The 19,955-nt window shown below is 44.7% G+C and overlaps 1 protein-coding gene across 2 annotated transcripts in view; it reads left to right on the plus strand.

Moving 5' to 3' along the window:
- Positions 1–19,955, plus strand: part of SVEP1 (sushi, von Willebrand factor type A, EGF and pentraxin domain containing 1) — a 1,471,106-nt gene that overhangs the window by 1,177,203 nt on the left and 273,948 nt on the right. For both annotated transcript variants that reach the window (XM_069630907.1, XM_069630908.1), the window contains exon 31: positions 1,962–2,135. In XM_069630907.1, the coding sequence (XP_069487008.1) occupies positions 1,962–2,135 (174 nt within the window). The remainder of the gene's footprint in view (positions 1–1,961; positions 2,136–19,955) is intronic.

Raw genomic sequence — 19,955 nt, forward strand, 5'->3', positions numbered from 1 at the left:
ATATCTGCTTTGCTGGCAAAAGCACACCCTTCATCTGCTCATTTATGTTCCCTTACCTTGTCACTTATTTTTAAAGTCTATCTCCTTCCTTTTCTTACCTCCTTGTTCAATAACTTCTTTCTCACCTCTGTGTTTCCTTCTTTCTTCAAACATGCAACCATTCTTCCTATCTCGAAAAAAAACCTTCTTCTAATCCTTCTCTTACTTCTAACTTTCGCCCTGTATCTCTCCTTCCTTATCTGTCTAAATTCTTGGAGCATGCAGCTTATTCAAAAGTTCAATTTTCATCACTTCCAACTATTTGCTCCCCTGTTTCCAATCTGTTTTTCGTCCTCACCGTTCTACAGAAACTGCTCTGCTCCCTGTATGTAACTCTCTACTATTTACTCGCTGAGCTAATCACTCTTCTCTTTTAATACTTCTTGACTTGTCCACAGCATTTGACACTATTGACCACTCCCTTCTGCTTTCCACTCCTTCTTATCTTGTTTTTTCTGGGTCTGTCATCAAATGGTTCAAATCTTATCTATGTATCTGTGCTTACTCCGTTTCCTGGGCTGGCAAAACCTCTTGTACTCTGTCCCTTCACCATGGTGTTCCTCAAAGAGCTGTCATCGCCCCTCTTCTTTTCTCACTCTATAAATGTCCTGGTGCTTCTATTATTTCTTCTTTTGGGCTTTCACACCCCTTTCATGCTGATGAGACTCCATGTATTTCCATCCTTCCTGTCTTTCTCATTTCTGAGCTACAAAAACAAATATCTTGCTTATTGACCAGCCAATCATGGATGGTTATTCACATCTTAGTATTCAATTCCTCTAAAACTGAGGTCCTTTTTTTTCAGCTTGCACAGTACCACGTCCGCTTACACCAGTTCCTATTTCCTTTCCTCCCTCTACGCTATCTGTCCTATGGCTTGAAATCTCGGAGTCTAGCTGGACTCAGCTTTGCACATTACATGTCTTTAATATCTCGTTGCTGTCATTCACATCTCTTTAATATTCGTAAAGCTTGTCCTTTTCTTTCTTTTCATGCTTCTAAACTACTGCTATCCTCACTAATCTTTTCTCGCCTTTTCTATTGTTCTTGTCTTCTTTTTGATCTTTCTATCTCACATCTAATGCCTCTAAATCTTTTTATAACTCATCTGGTAATGTACTATTTTCTCAGACTTCTTGCAACTCTATTGCTCCTGCTCTTTCCTTTATGCACTGGCTCCCTTTCCATTCACACCTTAAATCCAATTTCTTCTGTCTAGTCTTTAAGCCTCTCCATAATTCTTTCCCCACCATATTTGTCTTCTCTTGTGTTTTTCTATTCCTCTCTTCGACTTCTCTCTGCTCACACTCCCAAATTCTTCTTATTGCCGCTCAGCCTTCTTGTGCTCAATCATGTTTCTGTTCTTTTGCCTTTTTGGCCCCACTGCACTGGAACGTGCTTCTGCTTTATCTTTGTTCTATTTCTTCTAATTCTCTCTTCCAATCTCATTATCTTCTCTCAATTGAACTGGTTTATTTTCTACTTTCTCATTAACCATATTTGATGTACCGTTTTTAATTTGTCTGGCGTTTTGGTGGAACATATGGTATAAATACCAATAAACACAAAAACAATTACAAATACAAATAAATACGTATATATGTCCTGACGCTAACACAGACTTATTTTATTGAATGGTGATCCATTAATAAGTTTTAAACTTACTGTCATGCATTTATACATATCTCAGTCTCTAGGTTGTCATCATTTCGACTGCATTTAAATCACAGATCTTGTATTTTTCATAAAGATGACATAGTCTGATGTATCAAGGTTCATTGCTCTGAGAGTATTTTTTGCACCTGGTTTAGTAATCATGTAAATATGGCATAAATACATATATGTTTCATATGGTTTCACTGGTTAATGGGATATTGCAAATATGGTGTTTCACGTCACTAATCTGCCTGTCTTTAATGTAGGAATCAGTTGTGGAGTGCCACCAGCTTTGGAAAATGGCTTTTACTCTGCCGAGGACTTCTATGCTGGCAGCACGGTTACCTATCAGTGCAATAGTGGCTACTACCTGCTGGGGGATTCAAGGATGTTCTGTACTGACAATGGGAGCTGGAATGGGATTTCCCCATCCTGCCTTGGTAAGAATTGCGGTTTCAATTATAGCACTTCACAACTGCAATTCAATGATTTGTATGCCCGAACTCCTTGGTGACCTTGAGGTGATGGCTGTGTGATTTGTTTGTTTCCCAGTAAAAAAAAGAAAAATCTACAAAAAGGCAATAAAGGACTAAAATAAAGTTTGATGAAAACTTAAGCAACACAAACAAAGAATGCAAATGTTGCCCACAGCATACCCCAACTAACAGGCAAACTACCTATCAATCCCCAACAAACTGTTCACCACTAGAAACTGTCAGGCGCTTATATAACAACAGATACAAGAATATGCTGATGGCATCATCCTCCTGCACTAGTCGCAATATGAATTTAGAGCACTGAGAGAAATAGAATCCATGGGATGCTTGCTATGGAACATACCAAAAAACAACATAGATGCCAATTCGTTTAGCACACTGAACCACCTGCTGAGCATGTGCACCGCATTCTACACTATCAGCCACAAGCTTTTACTAACAAGAGTAGAGGACATTAGATCAAACGGAATGACTCTACGCTGGATCACCTCATTTCTGACTGATTACAAACAAATTGAGTTTGCTGCCCCAACTAGCAAGTCTCACTGGTATTCCCTATCCAAGAGAAATGGGACCATACGCTCTGCCTTCGACAACTGTCAGTAATCTCTGACTCCTAATGATAAAGCCCTCACACACAAACCGCAAGTTAAAAGCCTCATAAGAAGCTGCTTCTTTCAACTCTGGACTACCCAGTGTATCATGCCCTACCTGACCATTATACACAGACCTACAGCAGCGATCAAACTAGTACTCTCAAGACTAGATTACGCCAATACACTTTACTTGGGACTAAAGGTCTATTTAATGAACAGGCTACACGTTGTCCCAAACATGACAGCTAGACTTCTTGTAAGAATGTAAAAGATACAAATACATCTTCCCACCCTCTGAACACTCCCCTGGCACCTGATTCAAAACTATGTGCATTGCCCACTACACCTTCCCTGGTAGAGACACAACATGTATTATAAGTAAGTTAATTCTCTACCAACCAACAAGAGTGCTCTGATTTATTTTCAATGCCCTAGTAATAGTGCCAACCTTCAACCGGAAGTCAACCAAATATTGATCATGTTTCTGCTTCCTGTTAAGCAAACTCTATAATTCTATGGCCAAAAATCTGCATGCAGAGGAAGACCACCTGACCTTCAGAAAAAATGAAGAAAACATGGCTATACAACTAACATCACCGTGAGAACAGCACTAAAATCTCAGCCAACAGGCGCTTACTCACATTAACGCACGATCACTTGGAGCCTCCCTTTGTTTGTGCAGCACTACTGTGTGGCATTTGTGTTGCTTCACAGGTCTGTAGAAGTCAAAGAGCATGTATTTGGGTGACCCTTATTCCTCTCACTATCACCCAATCCTTCAACTTCCATGCTGGTGCATGCGGACTGTTAATATTGGTGCCCTGCATGCACTTGTGGCAGCTCCCAGGCATTCAGCCAAGCTCCTTTGATTTGATCAGTTACCAGAATTGAATGCCAGCATGTTGCCGTGAAACGTAGTTTCTTTGTGATGCCACAAGTTGGGTAGTCAATATCTGAAACGCACAGTTTTGTATTCAAGTCAGCTAATTGTTAGAGGGAAGTGAGAGGGTGTGTGTGCAGGAGTCCCCTACAGATGCCTGAATACAATGAGACAGTGTCTAACTAAGGCAGTTCCACAAATGTTAAAAAAAGGAGCCATATGCAGTAGGGTACCACAGTAACAAAGATGACGAGTAAACAGACATGGACTTGAATGCATCAGTATACCACAGCCGAGTACAGTGAATATCTCCCCTTGCAGAGGGTAGCAACGAAAGCCATGCCCAAGGTCAGAATTGAAATACAAAATGGCATTGCTGCAACAGGGAGAGCACCACAAGTGCAATGACCACGGACCCAGAGTGCACAGAATGGAATAGTAGAGACAGAAAAATCAGACGGAACAAAATGTAGCACTGATGGCTTTGCACAAGGTCAAGTTCAAGTAACTAGCCCAAGGAAATGTAGAAGAAGGAACCAACATGTTGGGGTACTCAGGAGACAGCACCCCTGATTGCCTTTTGCATAAATCAGAGAGGTTTTAATGAGATCAGGCCTTCTTCTTCCTTAAGTGTAGGAATTCCAAGGCATGGGTGAAGTGATATATTGGTCTAAGTGCCAGCATGATTCTAGCCACCATATTGTGTATCACCTGCAAATGGACAATATGAGTTGGTTAGGCGGAGACAGAGATCAATAACCCGGTGTGGACATAACCAAGGCCTTCACCACTTCCACTTTACGGGACACATTTACTAAAATGAAAAAGCAAATTAGAACGTCCAACTGGAAAAAGGATTCTGTTTGCTGAAATTGGCGGAGAGGATGGCCTGTAGAAGGCGGCCAATAAAAACGTAGGTAGGGAGGAATGGGAAAGACCAATCAAATGCTTTCTGTCTCAGCTGCATTAAGATTGACATTGTTATTCGACATCATTTGAGAGGCAGATGGAGATGAGGCTTGGGGATAGTAAAAAGACACATTCCTGCCTGCAAGCAATTTGAGCATCATCACCATAGAACTGAAAGTTGCAAGAGAAGGGTTTGTTTGTTTGTTTTATTCGCATTTATATAGCGCACAGCAGTCCGAGAACCTTGTGGCACTTGTCACAGTACAGAACTTAGTTACAAGGTCACGAATCATACATATGTTACATAGTGAGCAATATATATACAGGTTTGGGGAAAGGTAGGTGGAGATAGTGGGCAGAGATAGGAAAGAGGCAAATCTGGCCTTTGTCACTCTGTATAGGAATTAAGGAAACATGACAACATTATCAATTTCAGGGTGTTATCTTTCAATGAGCCACACCGGTATTTCAGATAGATGGCATGGTTAACAGTGCTGTAGCAGATCTAGGAGAATCAAGATAACAGGGTAGTTTTGTATAGGATATCAGCTGGTGAAATTGGCTTGGCAGAGGAGAAGGGGGTGGCAGGAACAGTTGGCATGGACTTAGCTGGGCAGTTTCTGCTTGTCTGGATCCCTTGTCTTAGTCGCTTTGAGCATGTTTATGCTAATCATTTTGCATGTTTGTTTTGTTAACATAAGTAAAAAGCAAAGGTACAGTCCAGATACATATATATAGAGGAAACTATCATCATTGACTAGAGCAGATTTAGTCGTCTTCACTCTTCCCACCCCATCCATCAAACAATTTATTAGTTTTGAGGTTACTGTAATATTTTGCAGGTGGTAAAGCAGACCTTCTACTTCACTTCCTAACTACTGATAAATTAGGCCTCCCTAGGTTCACTGACACAAAGCCACATTTCTCTCATGTATCCTAGGTTGTGGCTTCACCAAGTTTCTATATAACAGGGTATTTTAATGTTTGTATCACCATTTGTATTCAAACTGTAACTTAACGATTGGAATACTTGTCTTAAAGTATTGTTAATTGTGTACATAATTTTACTATAAAATACAGTGCATATTTAGTTTTTAAGAGCTATGGCCAAAGAAAGATGTTAAACCAATGATGGTACTGAGCAAATAAAAGAGGTGAAAAATTACGCTACAGTAGACTGTTTTAGGAAGTTAATTACCTCGACACACACTTTTATTTTTCTCTAGGGATGTTCAAATACTGAACTGTGCAGTGCTGCCCAGTTTCTCCTGGGAATTTCCGCCACTCAAACCAGCCCATTTTTAGGTCGTGCTAGAGAACTTGCTCTCATGAAGACTTTTTGCTTACACATAAAGTTTCTGTATGGATAGTGACATCTCAGTCATACTACCCGAGAATGTAGCATGGTTTGTGTATCCTCACAAACAAATAGTGCTGCTAGTAAGGGGCATGCAATCACCAGCTTGATCTGTTCTACTACTCTGGGTCCCGATCCCAGGGCCTCAAGCTAGATAGTGTCCTGCAGATGGGGAGGATGATGGAGTGGGTGATGGAGTGCCCCCATTTCCCTTGCATGCTCTGCGGGGCCATCTGTGCAGAAAAGCACACAATGTCAGGTTTGTTTAGAAGTGTTTCTGCAGCTCCAATGAGTATAGACTTAATAGCCTATTGTCAAATCTATTTAATGTAAATAGAACACACATTTGGTAAACAAACAACAAAGTATATTGTGTATTATTTGTTCACCTTTATATTTTGCCCTTCCCAACTCTGTTATACAAAAGGTGCACAACCTGCAAAGAAAGCACTTTGATCTCTCTATTATTTACCATTTTATACAAGTTATCTTTAAACAATGCTCAAATGATAGTTTGTGCATGTTCAAAAGTGGAAGAAAAATAAAGCTTATTTCAAATGTAGCAGATAATGTATCTATTAAGTTAACTTACATGACAGATTGATGAAGTGAAAGGAAAAGTAAACCTTTGTCTTGTGTGTTGTAGCAAATGTCGCTCGAATGGAGCAAACTTAGTTCACATATGGTATCAGAATGCCTAACTTGGAACCCTGTTGCCAAAACAAAGATTAGTTCTCATTAGAAGATGTCAGCCATTTGCCAGAGAAACGCATCTCATCAATCAATAATATCCATTAAAGCGGAATTGGACACACAGATGGGCATTTATAGACAAGTATATCCAAATGCATTCAAGTAAATTCAGCTCAGTGGTAAGAACAGTTTTTCGGTGCTTGATCTTGTCTTTCCCAAGTTTCATAGATGCAATCTGGTTTTCACAGTACAAAGGATTAAATAAGTTCCACCCAGAATTGACATAACTTGCCAATAAACTAACATATGTGTGTGCCTGTTTCATTGCTTGGGACTTAACTCAGCCTTACAAGTTAATAATTAAGCTTAGATGAAAATCTGGGTCACAGAAATGAAAAATAAATTGTTAGTGGTTCATTTGGACTGCACACAAAAATGAAATGACTTCTTTTAACCATAACTTTGTAATGTTTTATTTGTGTTTTAATAATCAGGAACAGATTTGGATTTGGTGGAACTCTTCCCATAACTTCCCATAACACACAACTAAACACAATAAAGTTGCATATACAAATTAAATCAGCATTATTTTACGGTTCTGAGAATATAAGCCTCAATAACAGGATAAGTTAATAACAGAAATTAGGAGAGAAAACATTTATTTTGTCTTCAAACTGACCCAAAATGCCAGAAGGGAGGCAGTGGAACTTCCCCTTGTCACATGATGAAAAACATTGGACCAATCCAAATGAGGAGAATTTAAGTGACAGTTTTCAGTGCCTGAAAAGAACCAGTGAAAAACCCCATCCAATGACTGATTATTGCATCAAATGATGCTTCATGAGTCAAATCTGTCAGCTGTTTAAGCCCAAACTCAGTGAAAACAGGGAGAGTTCTCAGACTCTAAGCAAGTCTGCAGATGGAGGGGCCTGCCCGACAGGAGATGTGATGTGCTTTTATACATTTAAGATAGTTGAAGTACCCCTTAAGAAATGCTTTTGTCTAGAGGATGCCTGTTGATCAAAATGTTGCCCAAAACAGAACTATATTCCCAGAGAATGATTTTGAAATCAGAGGACAGATAGAGGGCCTAGTTGGCTGGCTGACGTTCCCTGGAACTGCAGATATCCTATTTGTCCTAAGCTTTTCAATACCATCCAAAAGTGGTTCAATGTGCAATCAAAACGATTTCCCAAGTACAAGTCAAGACCTCTGATAGCAACTGAAAGTACTTTTGTGCGAATCATTTGTGGTCTAGACCAGGCTTTTGCAACCTTTGTCTTTCCAGAAGTTAGAACTGCAACACCCATCAGCCCTAGCTTCCATTGTCAATGGTGAAGGGTGATGGGGGTTGTAGTCCAATACCTCTAGAGAGGCACAGGTTGCAGACCCCTGGAATAGACAACCCCTGAGCTAGACTACTGAATGGGACTCGGCTGTAAGAAAAGCAGTTGGGGAATTGATTATAAAATACAATACCATTGCATTTTTGCAGAACCCTCGACTGGCTATCCTCCCACAATTGTCCTATCCATATCATCTCTAACCAACAGTATGCATGGACCGACCACAACTTAATTACGTTTAATATTCAGTCCAAACCTGCCAGCCTCTCTCCTACCATTGGCTACCACCCGCAATAAACGTGACATCACTTGCGATAGACTCCTCCCCCTCCTCCTCCCGGCTCTCAATGACCAGGTTCACTCATGCTCTGACCCCACGGCTATGGTTGACACCTTTAACCTCGCTATGCAAAAAGCCTTAGATATCATAGCCCCATCCAAACTGAGAAAACCCAAACCTCGAGCCCACCTGAACTCTTGGTTCACACCACAGCTCAGAACCCTGCGCAAAGAATAACGAATTGCAGAATCACATTGGAAAAGCAACCAGTCCGCAGCCAACACATCGTGCCTCCTCCTGGCCTCCCTTAACTACAAGGAAGCCATATTCCTGGCTACAAAAGACACTTACAATAAACGTATCGAACAAGCCAAATCCAACACCAAATAATTGTTTAGAATCCTAAAAGAACTTGAAACCCCTGTCACTGCACCAGACACTTGCATCAAAGATAGCACTTGGTGTACCAAAATCCAAGAGGCTCTCCTCGGCAAGATTGCCACCCTCCAAATTAAAATCAATAACAAACAATCAAGCCTACAATCCAACCAACAACCCAACCCTATCCGCACCCTAAACCACCCCATCCCAGACTCTCTGACTCCTTTTAGCTTCTCTCCACTCTCCATTTCCGAAGTGGAAAAGATCATCACCAGCCTTAAACCGACCAATTGCCAAGGCGACCTCTGCCCGGCACCTATAATCAAGGAAGCAGCTCATGACCTAGTGCCATTCATTACTACGCTCATCAACTCTTCCTTTAGCTCTGGGATCATACCTGACAATCTAAAAGACGCGTGGGTCATCCCCCTATTGAAAAAACGTACCCTGGACGCTAGTATACCCACAAACTACAAGCCAATCACCACAGTCCCGTTTTTACTAAAAATCCTCGACCGTGCAGCCTATCTACAATTTCAAGATTACCTTGAATCTAACAAACTCTTGGGACTTAGGCAATCTGGGTTCCAGCCACGTCACGTCACTGAAACTGCCCTCATAGATTTAAAAACACAGATTGAAGATCTAAAAGACAAAGGCAAACTTGCTCACTTACTCCTCTTGGACCTCTCGGCGGCCTTTGATCTCATCAATCATGAAATCCTCTGCCACCACGTTAAATCAGCTGCACACTTCTCTGATAAAGCTACAACCTGGATTAGCTCCTTTTTAGACAATAGATCTATGTGCGTGTTCTCTCCACTAGCAGCCGCCCCACCTGCACCTGTCTCCTGTGGCGTGCCACAAGGATCTTGTGTTTCACCCACATTGTATAACGTGTTCACCAAACCTCTCTTCGATATCTTGTTCTATCTGGGTGTCACTTACACCAACTATGCTGACGACACCCAGATACTAATCCCTATCTCAGGTGACTACACGGCTGACTCCCTCGCTATCAATGTCATCTAGCAGGTCATCCAGGCGTGGATGGCTCAACACGGACTCTGTCTTAATGATGAAAAGACTGAGCTCCTTATTCTTGGTTCGCCACAAAAACTTACCAAACTCGACCCTGCGTTCAAGTCCTTCATCATCGATGGGAATATTATCCCAACCGCCAAGGACACAAAAACCCTAGGGATCTCCATTGACTCGACCCTATCCCTGACCAGACAAACTAACTCAGTCTCTTCCGCAGCGGCATATACCTGCAAGCTTATTACAGCCTGTCGCCCTTTCCTCTCCGCATCCAATTGTGTCACCCTGGCTAGAACTCTTGTATTATCCAAGATTGATTACTGCAATACACTGTACCTAGGCACCAATTGCTGCAACCTAAACAAGTTACAAATTGTCCAAAACAATGCGATTAGAGCTGCCCTCAACATTCCCAGGCGCCAACACATATCCGACACCAGACGCAATATTCACTGGCTCTCAGTCCCACACCGTATCTCCCTGAAAACCCTGGCGCTTACCCACAAATGCCTTCATAACCAAGCTCCCTGCTACCTGGCCAACCGATTTGCCCTCCACAACTCCATTAGACCCCACAGAATGGCTCATTTAAACTGCCTTGAGGTTCCACGTTTCAATCTCCAAAGATCAGGTGGAATTAGCTTCCCTATCTTGGCAGCTAAACTCTGGAACACGCTTCCTAATGAGCTTAGAGCAGAACCCTCATTCCCGAGATTCAAACACCTTACGAAAACCTGGCTGGCCGCCCAGGACATTTAGCTCTGGGTTCTCTGCTTAATTTGTACATCTATATATAATCTGCTTGTCCTCTCATTGCTATTATTATACCTGTAAATTCTGTATTATACTTAAACTTTGTAATTATGGTTCTGTCTGTTTTTCTTATGTTGTAACTAAGTGATGCGCCTGGTTGCCCTGGGCCTGGTGCACTATACAAATAAATAAAATACAAATACAAATTGTAGGCACAAAATGCACCTTTTCTTTTGACCGTAGCCAAATTAATTGAGCCCCGTGTTTTACAGGTTAATTTTAAGACTAGAACTGCAAAATTAGTATTTTGGTTTTATTTGTGTTTTTCAGTACAAAGTGCCTTTACACAGAAGAAAACAAAAGTGTAAATAAACCATTAAATTGCAATTTCAATATGTACACAACAAAGTAGGACTATAACAAAATTAGTAATTGACCATTGTTCACACTGCCACTCTAAAACATTTCTTAAAACAAATTAATTATGTTCCGACTAAAATAATAAACATAAAATTAACCACAGCTCTTATTAGCAGTAGAGCCCCTATGATACGGCACAAGTGCCTCGAGCACATACACCCAGCATTTTTCTTTCCTGAACAATGGTCAATTAATATCTTCCATTCACATCAAGTCTATCCTCTCTTGATCTGATATTTTATCCAAGTCCACAAAGATCCCTGTGATCATCCTAACCAGCCCTACAATAACTGATATTGGTGGTGTAGTCTTAAGGTTATCCCATAAATTCTGAACTAGAACGTATGATGTTGAGTGAACAAATCTCTCTAAGCATTTTATTCTTAAATCCTCAAAGGCGGGGCAGTTCATGACGAGATGAAAAATATTGTTCTCATCCTCTCTATTACACATTCTACAAAATGAGTATTACATATTCACAGTTTTGCAGAAATGTATTCAATTCTTGACCTGTGAAAGCCATAGTTTATATATATATATATTTTTTTTTAAATAAATAGAGACATTCTAAGTAAAGCCATACCATTTTAGTGAGATGAGAGGGAGATTGGTTCCTCCATGTTAATCCCCCAAGAAAATGATGTCCATTTAAACGACCATTGCCATCTTTCCAAAACATTGTGCAGAAAAGAAGTGACTTTGCATAAAAGGGACTTGTCATGACAAGTAGGTTTGGGGGGTTAGCTCCAATCCATTCAATTATATTTTCATGTCTGTGTGACTATTAAAAGCACCAGCATTTTGTTCTATACATAAATGAAACTATTGTCCCTAAATCTAAGTCTACAGATTACTAGTTCAACACACCACACTTTATATTCTACATATATGCCCAAAAGAACCAGCCACATAGTTATAGTAGATCATCTTGTGAAAAAGGCAGCTGCATCTGAATTTGTTCCATAGATTGAAGATTTTCTCTGATGCCAATATTTGTCAGTAGCATTGGAGGAATTCCAATGAAATGCCTATTTGAAATGTTTCTCTAAAGTCAACACTTGTCGTTAATATTAAAGAACATGAAGTCTATTCAATCGTCCATTGTTGATTAAATCAAGAGAATATTTGAAAGCCAACAAGAAGTGATAACTTCAGTGTTCATTGCATATTGTTGTCTAAAATATGTTAGCTACTTCTGGTTGATATGAATGGTGACATGTGTGAATTGCCATCATTGAGAAAACACAAGCAGGCTATTTTCCCTTGCATAGACAAGATGTCAGTGATAGTTTAATCTTGAATGTGATTTGCCTAGCATACAGTTGGGGAACTAACTGTGGTTTATTTCACTGTTTCTAATAAAACAGAATATAAATATCAATGGTTCTTGACCCAAAATGATAGCGTGGGATTGTTGTTGTAGTGGGAGGTAAATCAGGAGTTACTTTACTGCATGAATATACAAATTAGATAAATTGGATCACACGAGGAAGAGTGATCAAGGGACTCACTCATGAGCACTGTTACCCAGCACTCCACGAGTTAAAGGCACTTGGCCCCCTCAGTTGGGGAGGCGGAGTATTAGTGTGACGTGGGAGCGGGGAAGTGGGGGTTTGTGGGAAAAGGCGCGTAGGGCGCCAGTTACTGCATAGTTAATGAAGGAATAAAGAAGCTTCCTTTACGCCTCCGTGTGTGCGTCCTTTCTTTGTGCCGCGACCTCGGCAACATTGGCGACGAGGCTGTTCCTCGCACACCGGAGTCCTCCAGCGGCAGTCCGCCGCGTCCCGGCTCGCGTGCAGGGAATCACGCGGAGCCTCCTCCTCCTGCTCCTCCTTCCGTGGCGCTGGGCGCAGAAACCCGCCAGTGCTCGCGCGGGCGGCCGCTGACCCGCCGCGCCTCCTCCTCCTCCGCATGCAAGGCTGCAGCTGAAGAAAAAAAAAAAAAAAAAAAAATTTTTTTTTTTCTTCGTTTATTTAAAACGACGCGTGTAAACCGCATCCTCCACGCCAGGCGGTCCCCACTGTTCACGCATGCCGGCAACCTCGCCCTCACATAAGGCGGCTGCTCCAGTCCCCTGTCACGGACCACGCCAGCGACGACGTCTGTGAGCCACCTCTCACCGTTAAAGGTCCATAGCCGGACCTGCCTTCGCACGCTTGGGTGAGTGCGCGGGTGCACGCCAGTGTCTCCATAACCACACACCGCCCGAAGATCGCAGAGGTCTCATCTCCTGACGACATGAGCGTCCAGGGATCCAATCCTGGGTCCCCGCTGCCTGTGCGCGCAGCAAAATCAATACAGCTGAGGCTGCCCCCGCCATTCACCATGACGCCACAAGCGACAAAAGGACCCAGGTGGACTGACTGGATGGAAGACTTCCACCATTTTGTGCGGGGGTCCAGCGATGGTGACTCCCCCAACATCAGGGACATCTTTCTCAACCTCGTGGGGGGTGAAATCAAGACGGTAGTAAAAACAATCCCGACGGCAGAACAAGACTCTTTCCCCAACCTGATTAAGGCCCTGGACAAGCTACTCATCATCGAAGTCAACCGAGACTATGAGAGATATCTGTTCAACAAATGCACCCAGCTGCCACACGAGACTGTTGATGAGTTCATAACTCGCCTAAGAGTGAAAGGTGCTAACTGCCAGTTCGACGCTTTCTCCCTAGAAGAAGCAATACGGCTGAGAGTGATAGAAGGTTGTCTCTCTCCTGCACTCAAGAAACAACTTTTGAAAAAGCCTCTCACCATCCCCGAAGTGAGCGAACTCGCTCGCATACACGAGAGAGTTGATGCACAAGCCTCATCCATGAGCAACACAAATAACACCAAACAAGACACCAATGAACTCATAGGCGCCATACAGCCGCCTCGACAAGGCGACAGAGGACCACAACAATATAGAGCACCAGGGGCACCAACCCCGCGCCAGCAAAGACAGTGCTATCGGTGCGGGATGTCCTTCCCACACTCCGGGTCATGCCCAGCATTATCCCAACGGTGCACGAACTGCGGAAGAGAGGGGCATTTCCACTCTGTATGTAGGGAGGGCATACCATTTCCCCTGATGCGTCCACAAGCACCGCCAGAACGCCGTTTCGGCCGCCACCCTCGCAATACAATCAACCGAGGCAGTACCAACAAGGGCAAAACCAGAGACGATATGTCAGAGCAATTGATGAGTACCAAATGCAGGGATACTACGTGCAACCAGACCAGGTGGACCAGCCCAGGCATTTCGTGGATGAATACGAAAACCCCCCCATGGAACAAAGGCCTGAGGCATTCTATCATGAAGATCAAGAGGCGGCCTACAATGCGCCGCATGATCCATATGACCAGGACGAGTTTGTCAATCTCATTCTTGATAACGAAGAGGCGTGGGAAGCCCCAAAAATCCCGATCAAGATGGGAAATTACCAATTCCAGTTCATGATCGACTCTGGCGCCACTGTGAACATCATGGGTGAGCAGGACTACGGCAGGATGTCAGACCCACCACAGCTTGCCCCGTCACATTCAAGAATCTTCCAGTGGGGCGCTGCTACCCCTTTGCAGACGGTGGGACAATTCGCTCGACGGTTTCTCCTGAATGGACGACAGGTGGACACCACCATCCATGTCATTCGCTCGCTCACCAGGAGTAGATGCCTTATCAGCTACCACACAGCATCCCGCCTGGGTCTGATCGAGATCCACGTGAAAGCAGGTGATACCATTACCGCAACTTCAAATAACCCGAAGGACTTAATTAGCACAATGGCATGCGTTCGAAACCAGAACCTAATCACACAAGACGACATAATGGAAAGATTCCCAAAGCTGTGTACCGGATTGGGAAAACTCATAGCCCCTCCCATCAAGCTACACATCGACCCGCTGGTACGCCCAGTGCCGCAACACCCCAGACGGGTCGGGTTTCACCTCCAAGAGGCAGTGTCCGAGGCTCTCCAGCAATTGCTCTCCGACGGCATTATTGAGCCAGCAACGGGCCCAACCCCATGGGTCTCCCCCCTGGTGGTCGTACCCAAAGAAGGTGGAAAAATCCGTCTATGTGTGGACATGAGGGTGGCCAACACGGCTATCCAGCGGGAGAGGCACCCGGGTCCATGCATTGAAGACATGATTGTGCAGTTGAACAACGCCCAGATGTTTTCCAAGCTCGACCTGGTTCAGGGCTATCATCAGCTGGAGCTACACCCTGACTCTCGAGTCATCACAACATTTGCGACACATGATGGCCTATTCCGGTACCGCAGACTGAATTTCGGTATCTCGTCCGCTGCGGAGATTTTTCAGGAAGCCATACGTCAAATTATCAGACCCGTTAAGGGTGCTCTGAATTACAGCGACGACATACTTGTGTTCGGCGCCTCCAAGGAGTCCCACGACACAGCGCTGCACGCCACCTGTGAAGCCCTTCAAGCTGCGGGTCTCACGCTCAACATCTCCAAGTGCAGATTCAGCAAGACGAAACTTAAATTTTTCGGCCACATCTTCTCCGGGGAAGGGATGATGCCGGATCCCGACAAAGTTGCCACAATCACTGGCCTTGGCGAACCGCTGCAGGTTGCAGACGTCCGCTCCTTCCTTGGCATGGCGGGGTACTGTGCGAGATACATTCCCCATTTTGCCTCCCTCACCGACCCGTTGAGGAGGCTCCTGCAGAAGGAGACAGTGTTCGAGTGGACTCCCGCATACCAGCAGGCATTCACTGCCATCAAGCAGGCCCTCACGGAGGCTCACCGCCTGGCCTACTTCAACCCCGCGTGGCACACCGAGGTGGTGGTGGACGCAAGCCCAGTCGGCCTCGGGGCCATACTAGCTCAAACCAGTGGGGCGGACATCAACCCGAGACATGTGGTTGCTTATGCGAGCAGAGCGCTATCCACGCCGGAGCTGGCTTATTCGCAAGCCGAGAAGGAGAGTTTGGCCGCAGTATGGGCATGTGAACACTTCCACAATTTCCTCATCGGGACGAAGTTCACGCTGATTACCGACCACCAGGCACTCCTATCCCTGTTCGGGAACCCGCACACCAAGATGCCACCAAGGATTGAGCGGTGGGGCATCCGGCTTCAAGAGTACAACTACATCATCCATCGCCCCGGAGGTGAGCTAAACCCAGCCGATTATCTGTCACGACACCCTGTGGGGCCCCCGCTGACGCGGAAAGGAGATGTGGCCTATGTGCAATATATAGCAGATCGATCGCTACCACCGGCGTTGTCCCTCGAAAGGGTGGCCGCCGCATCTGCCGCCGACCCGACGACAGCCCTTGCAATCAGTTTGACTTTAACCAACAAATGGAAAGACCACCACAGGGCAATGCTAGCCCATCCGGGCGTCAACAAACAGGAAATCGCGAGACTGGCCAGAGTGCAGGGTGAACTGGCTGTGAAGGACAACAACATTCTTCTACGAGGCTGCAGGATTGTTATTCCCGCCACACTACGAAACGAGGTGGTCCGCACGGCCCACGAAGGTCACCGAGGGGCGGAGAACACCAAGAAACAGTTGAGATGCTACGTCTGGTTTCCCTTCCTAGATGTGGCGGTCGATGAATGGGTGAAAAACTGCCATGCGTGCCAGTGCACCGCCTCAATGGAACGTCCACCCCCGCTGCAACACACACAGATACCAGATCGCCCCTGGGAACGAGTAGCCGTGGACTTCTACGGACCGACCGAAACTGGCGACTACCTCCTGCTGCTAATAGATGAACATTCAAGGTTCCCCATAGTCAAGTCGGTCTCCACCACAGCGTTTCCCCAGGTGGCAGAGGTGCTAGAGGAAGTATTCAGCGAGTGGGGGGTTCCCAAAACCATCAAGTCTGACAATGGACCACCATTCTGCGGGCACGAGTTTGGAGAACTAGCGATGCATTTGGGTTTCAAGCACATGAAGATAACCCCTCGACACCCGCAAGCGAATGGGATGGCGGAACGCTTCATGGCCTCCATCAAGAAAGCGATACAAAGAGCCAAGGTGGAGGCAGTCCACCCGCATCAAGCACTGTGCCGCCTCCTGAGAGCTTACAGGAATACCCCGCATGAAGTTACGAACAAGACTCCTGCTGAACTAATGTTTCGCTATGAGGTGCGAACCCGCATCCCACGCAACCCGTCAAGTGAAGAACCGCTTGACACTGACACGCTCCAACGTGATGCTGAAGCAAAGGAGAAGGCAAGACGTGACACTGATGCGAGGCGCCACGCTGAAACAAAAGATTTCCAGGTAGGAGACGACGTCCTTGTGCAACAACCAATAACCAGGAAGACAGATCCGCGGTTTGCCCCAAGTCCCATGAGGGTAGTCGCAGTAAAAGGTACTATGGTGACGGCTGAAGATCAAAATAGAGCCGTCACCAGGAACTGTCAACAATTTAGACACTATATCAAGAGAGAGGGCTCAGAAGAGCCGAGGAGGTCTGTTTCCCCAGAACCTCGCATGCAGAGAGATGACCTGTGGACCCCTCCGGTCGGGGATCCGGGAGGGACGAGACAGGGAGTGAACAATCCACTTGTCCTAGAGGCGACAGCTCAAGATGAGAGGCCCCGACGAGTGATCAAGAAACCAATGAGACTTGTTGAGGAATGTTGAGCTGATGTCAGGATATAATGTTCGGGGGTAGTGTTACCCAGCACTCCACGAGTTAAAGGCACTTGGCCCCCTCCGTTGGGGAGGCGGAGTGTTAGTGTGATGTGGGAGCGGGGAAGTGGGGGTTTGTGGGAAAAGGCGCGTAGGGCGCCAGTTACTGCGTAGTTAATGAAGGAATAAAGAAGCTTCCTTTACGCCTCCGTGTGTGCGTCCTTTCTTTGTGCCGCGACCTCGGCAACAAGCACACCCTGTGAAGCATGTCTGGAGTTGCAGCCTACTGTTAATTGTGTTCCCAGTTTGGGTTGGACTGCTCCCTTTTCTGGAGGGGCCCAAGACTGCTTTTCATATTGTCAGTCAGTTTCTGTAATGTCATGCATCTCCTAGAAAGTGATGGGAGGGAAAGCTGCCCAGATGAGTTTTCAGGGGAGACCTATCTAAGGCTTCCAAACCTATCTTTCTGTCAATTTGAAGAGAGGTTCCAATATAAGCATCTAATTGAAAAACCTGTTGAGAGACTCAGCATGCAATTGTGGGTGCAGGATCCAGTACCAGCAGGACAGCTCACCACCCCTCCTGTACATATCTAGGTCTACAAGTCAGAATCAGGTAACCCCATATTTCCTGCGATTTGGAAAATCAGTTTTTTCCGTCTGAAGTTGCAACTTGACCAAATAGTATTATACTCTAATTTTGCAGAATTGAGGAGACCTTGGAAACCAGTTACACAATGACAGTTAACACCATCATTAAAGGGTATCCAGTAATATGGTAGTTGAAAAATGGCTGTTTTTACCAAAAATCGGGGCAAAAAGAATGTGGTGTGACCCGGTAAAAGTGTTTCCATTATACCACACAAGGGGAGTGGGGTTTGCAGGGATGTCCCTGCCTCACTTGTGTGGAGAAATGGGTCTGGGGATTGCGGGGGCCACACCACGGCCACTTTGCCACGCTTCTTTTTTAAACACCCTTTTTAGCTGCAACTTTATTACATGCAACCCATTAAAGTTGCACGGCCTCCTGCATGAAGGGCTTTACCTTGGGTTGTGAAGGGGTGGGTTCCTCCCCATCTCATCCATATATTTTAAGCAGGTACATTTTCAGATTCCTCAATTTATCCGATTAAGTGTTCTTGGTCAAATCTTCCAGCTTTCCTTTTCTACTTAGTCAAATTTGGTTTTCTTGGTAAAATCATTTTAAGGTGGAAGCATTTGCAAACTAGCTGCACAGAATGAAAAGAAGGGCACCTCAATATACATATCTTTGCCCTAACTGGCATCATCAGACACGTCACAATTTATTTTAACAAGTGCATCACCCCTATTTGGACAGCGAGTCTAGAAAAATAGTACCCATACTTTATATGAAAGCTTTCCAGTCGATACAAACCAGACCCATGGGCTAGGTCAATGGTAGTTACTGTTGTTCTGGTAGTGTCTTACTATCTATGAACTACAGTCATAATGTCCAGCAGTGATCATGCTGGTTCTGTTGTGTTTCTGATAAAATAGTACAGATTCTGTATCAGAATGTGCCCATGCAGCATATTTTGAGGATCCCGATGATGGACGAAGACTACTTGCAGGTTGCAGTACCTGATGATATATTTGTTATCACCATCAGATGTAGCTCATTAGGACAAAGCAAATATGATTAAGTGGATTAATTGAACAGTATTGTAGCCATATCATCGAGCAACACTAGACTTGCTATCACATCTGACATCAGCACAAAACCAGAATAAAGCATCAATCAACAGGTGGCCAAGCATGTTAAAACCAACCAGACATAGCAAACAGACGCTCAGTCCACCAGCAAAGGACTCTGAGGGATCAGGTTCGTTTAGTCAGTCAACGTCCCCAAATTGATTCAGATCAGTATTGTCATGACCATGAAACGGGGCAGTGCAAAATGCTTTAGCCCAATGGTACATGAGGACTGGATCCTAGTGGTTGATCTATCGGCACCACATTTATCTGAAAGTCAAGACAGAACTAAACTTTGCCAACAGACGCCATAATCAAATACTCAAACAAACTTGGATGATCTAGCCTGAACCCAATGCTTCGCTCTCTACCTCTCCCTTGCATCTAACTTACACACAACCTCCACTCCTTGCACTTAACACCACCCACTCAATTAACCGTGTGCATGATAGCATGGTGACTTTCACGCACACCCTCAACAGCAGCACTTTACACTATTGACACAATTATCCACTGCACATGGCAGGGGGTTGCCTTCTTACAAACCATCCAAAGAGAGCATCACCACCACTAACTGCTCTAGTCCTATAAACACACATGCCAGCAGCTAACCAGGTCCTCAGAGCACTGATCAATGAATCAATCTACGGATATCCCTTGTGGATGAAAAAATACTCACAATCATGTACCTGTCCACTACCCATGTAGACCTACTCCAGCACACAGGATGTGGGTACGTCCAGCCTGCAAGCCTCTATACAACAGGATTTGCATCTGCCATTCCCTCTATCCCACAAAC

Source organism: Ambystoma mexicanum, chromosome 6q (genome assembly GCF_040938575.1).
Source record: "Ambystoma mexicanum isolate Mex_15411 chromosome 6q, UKY_AmexF1_1, whole genome shotgun sequence".
In the NCBI taxonomy this organism is placed as follows: Eukaryota; Metazoa; Chordata; class Amphibia; order Caudata; family Ambystomatidae; genus Ambystoma; species Ambystoma mexicanum.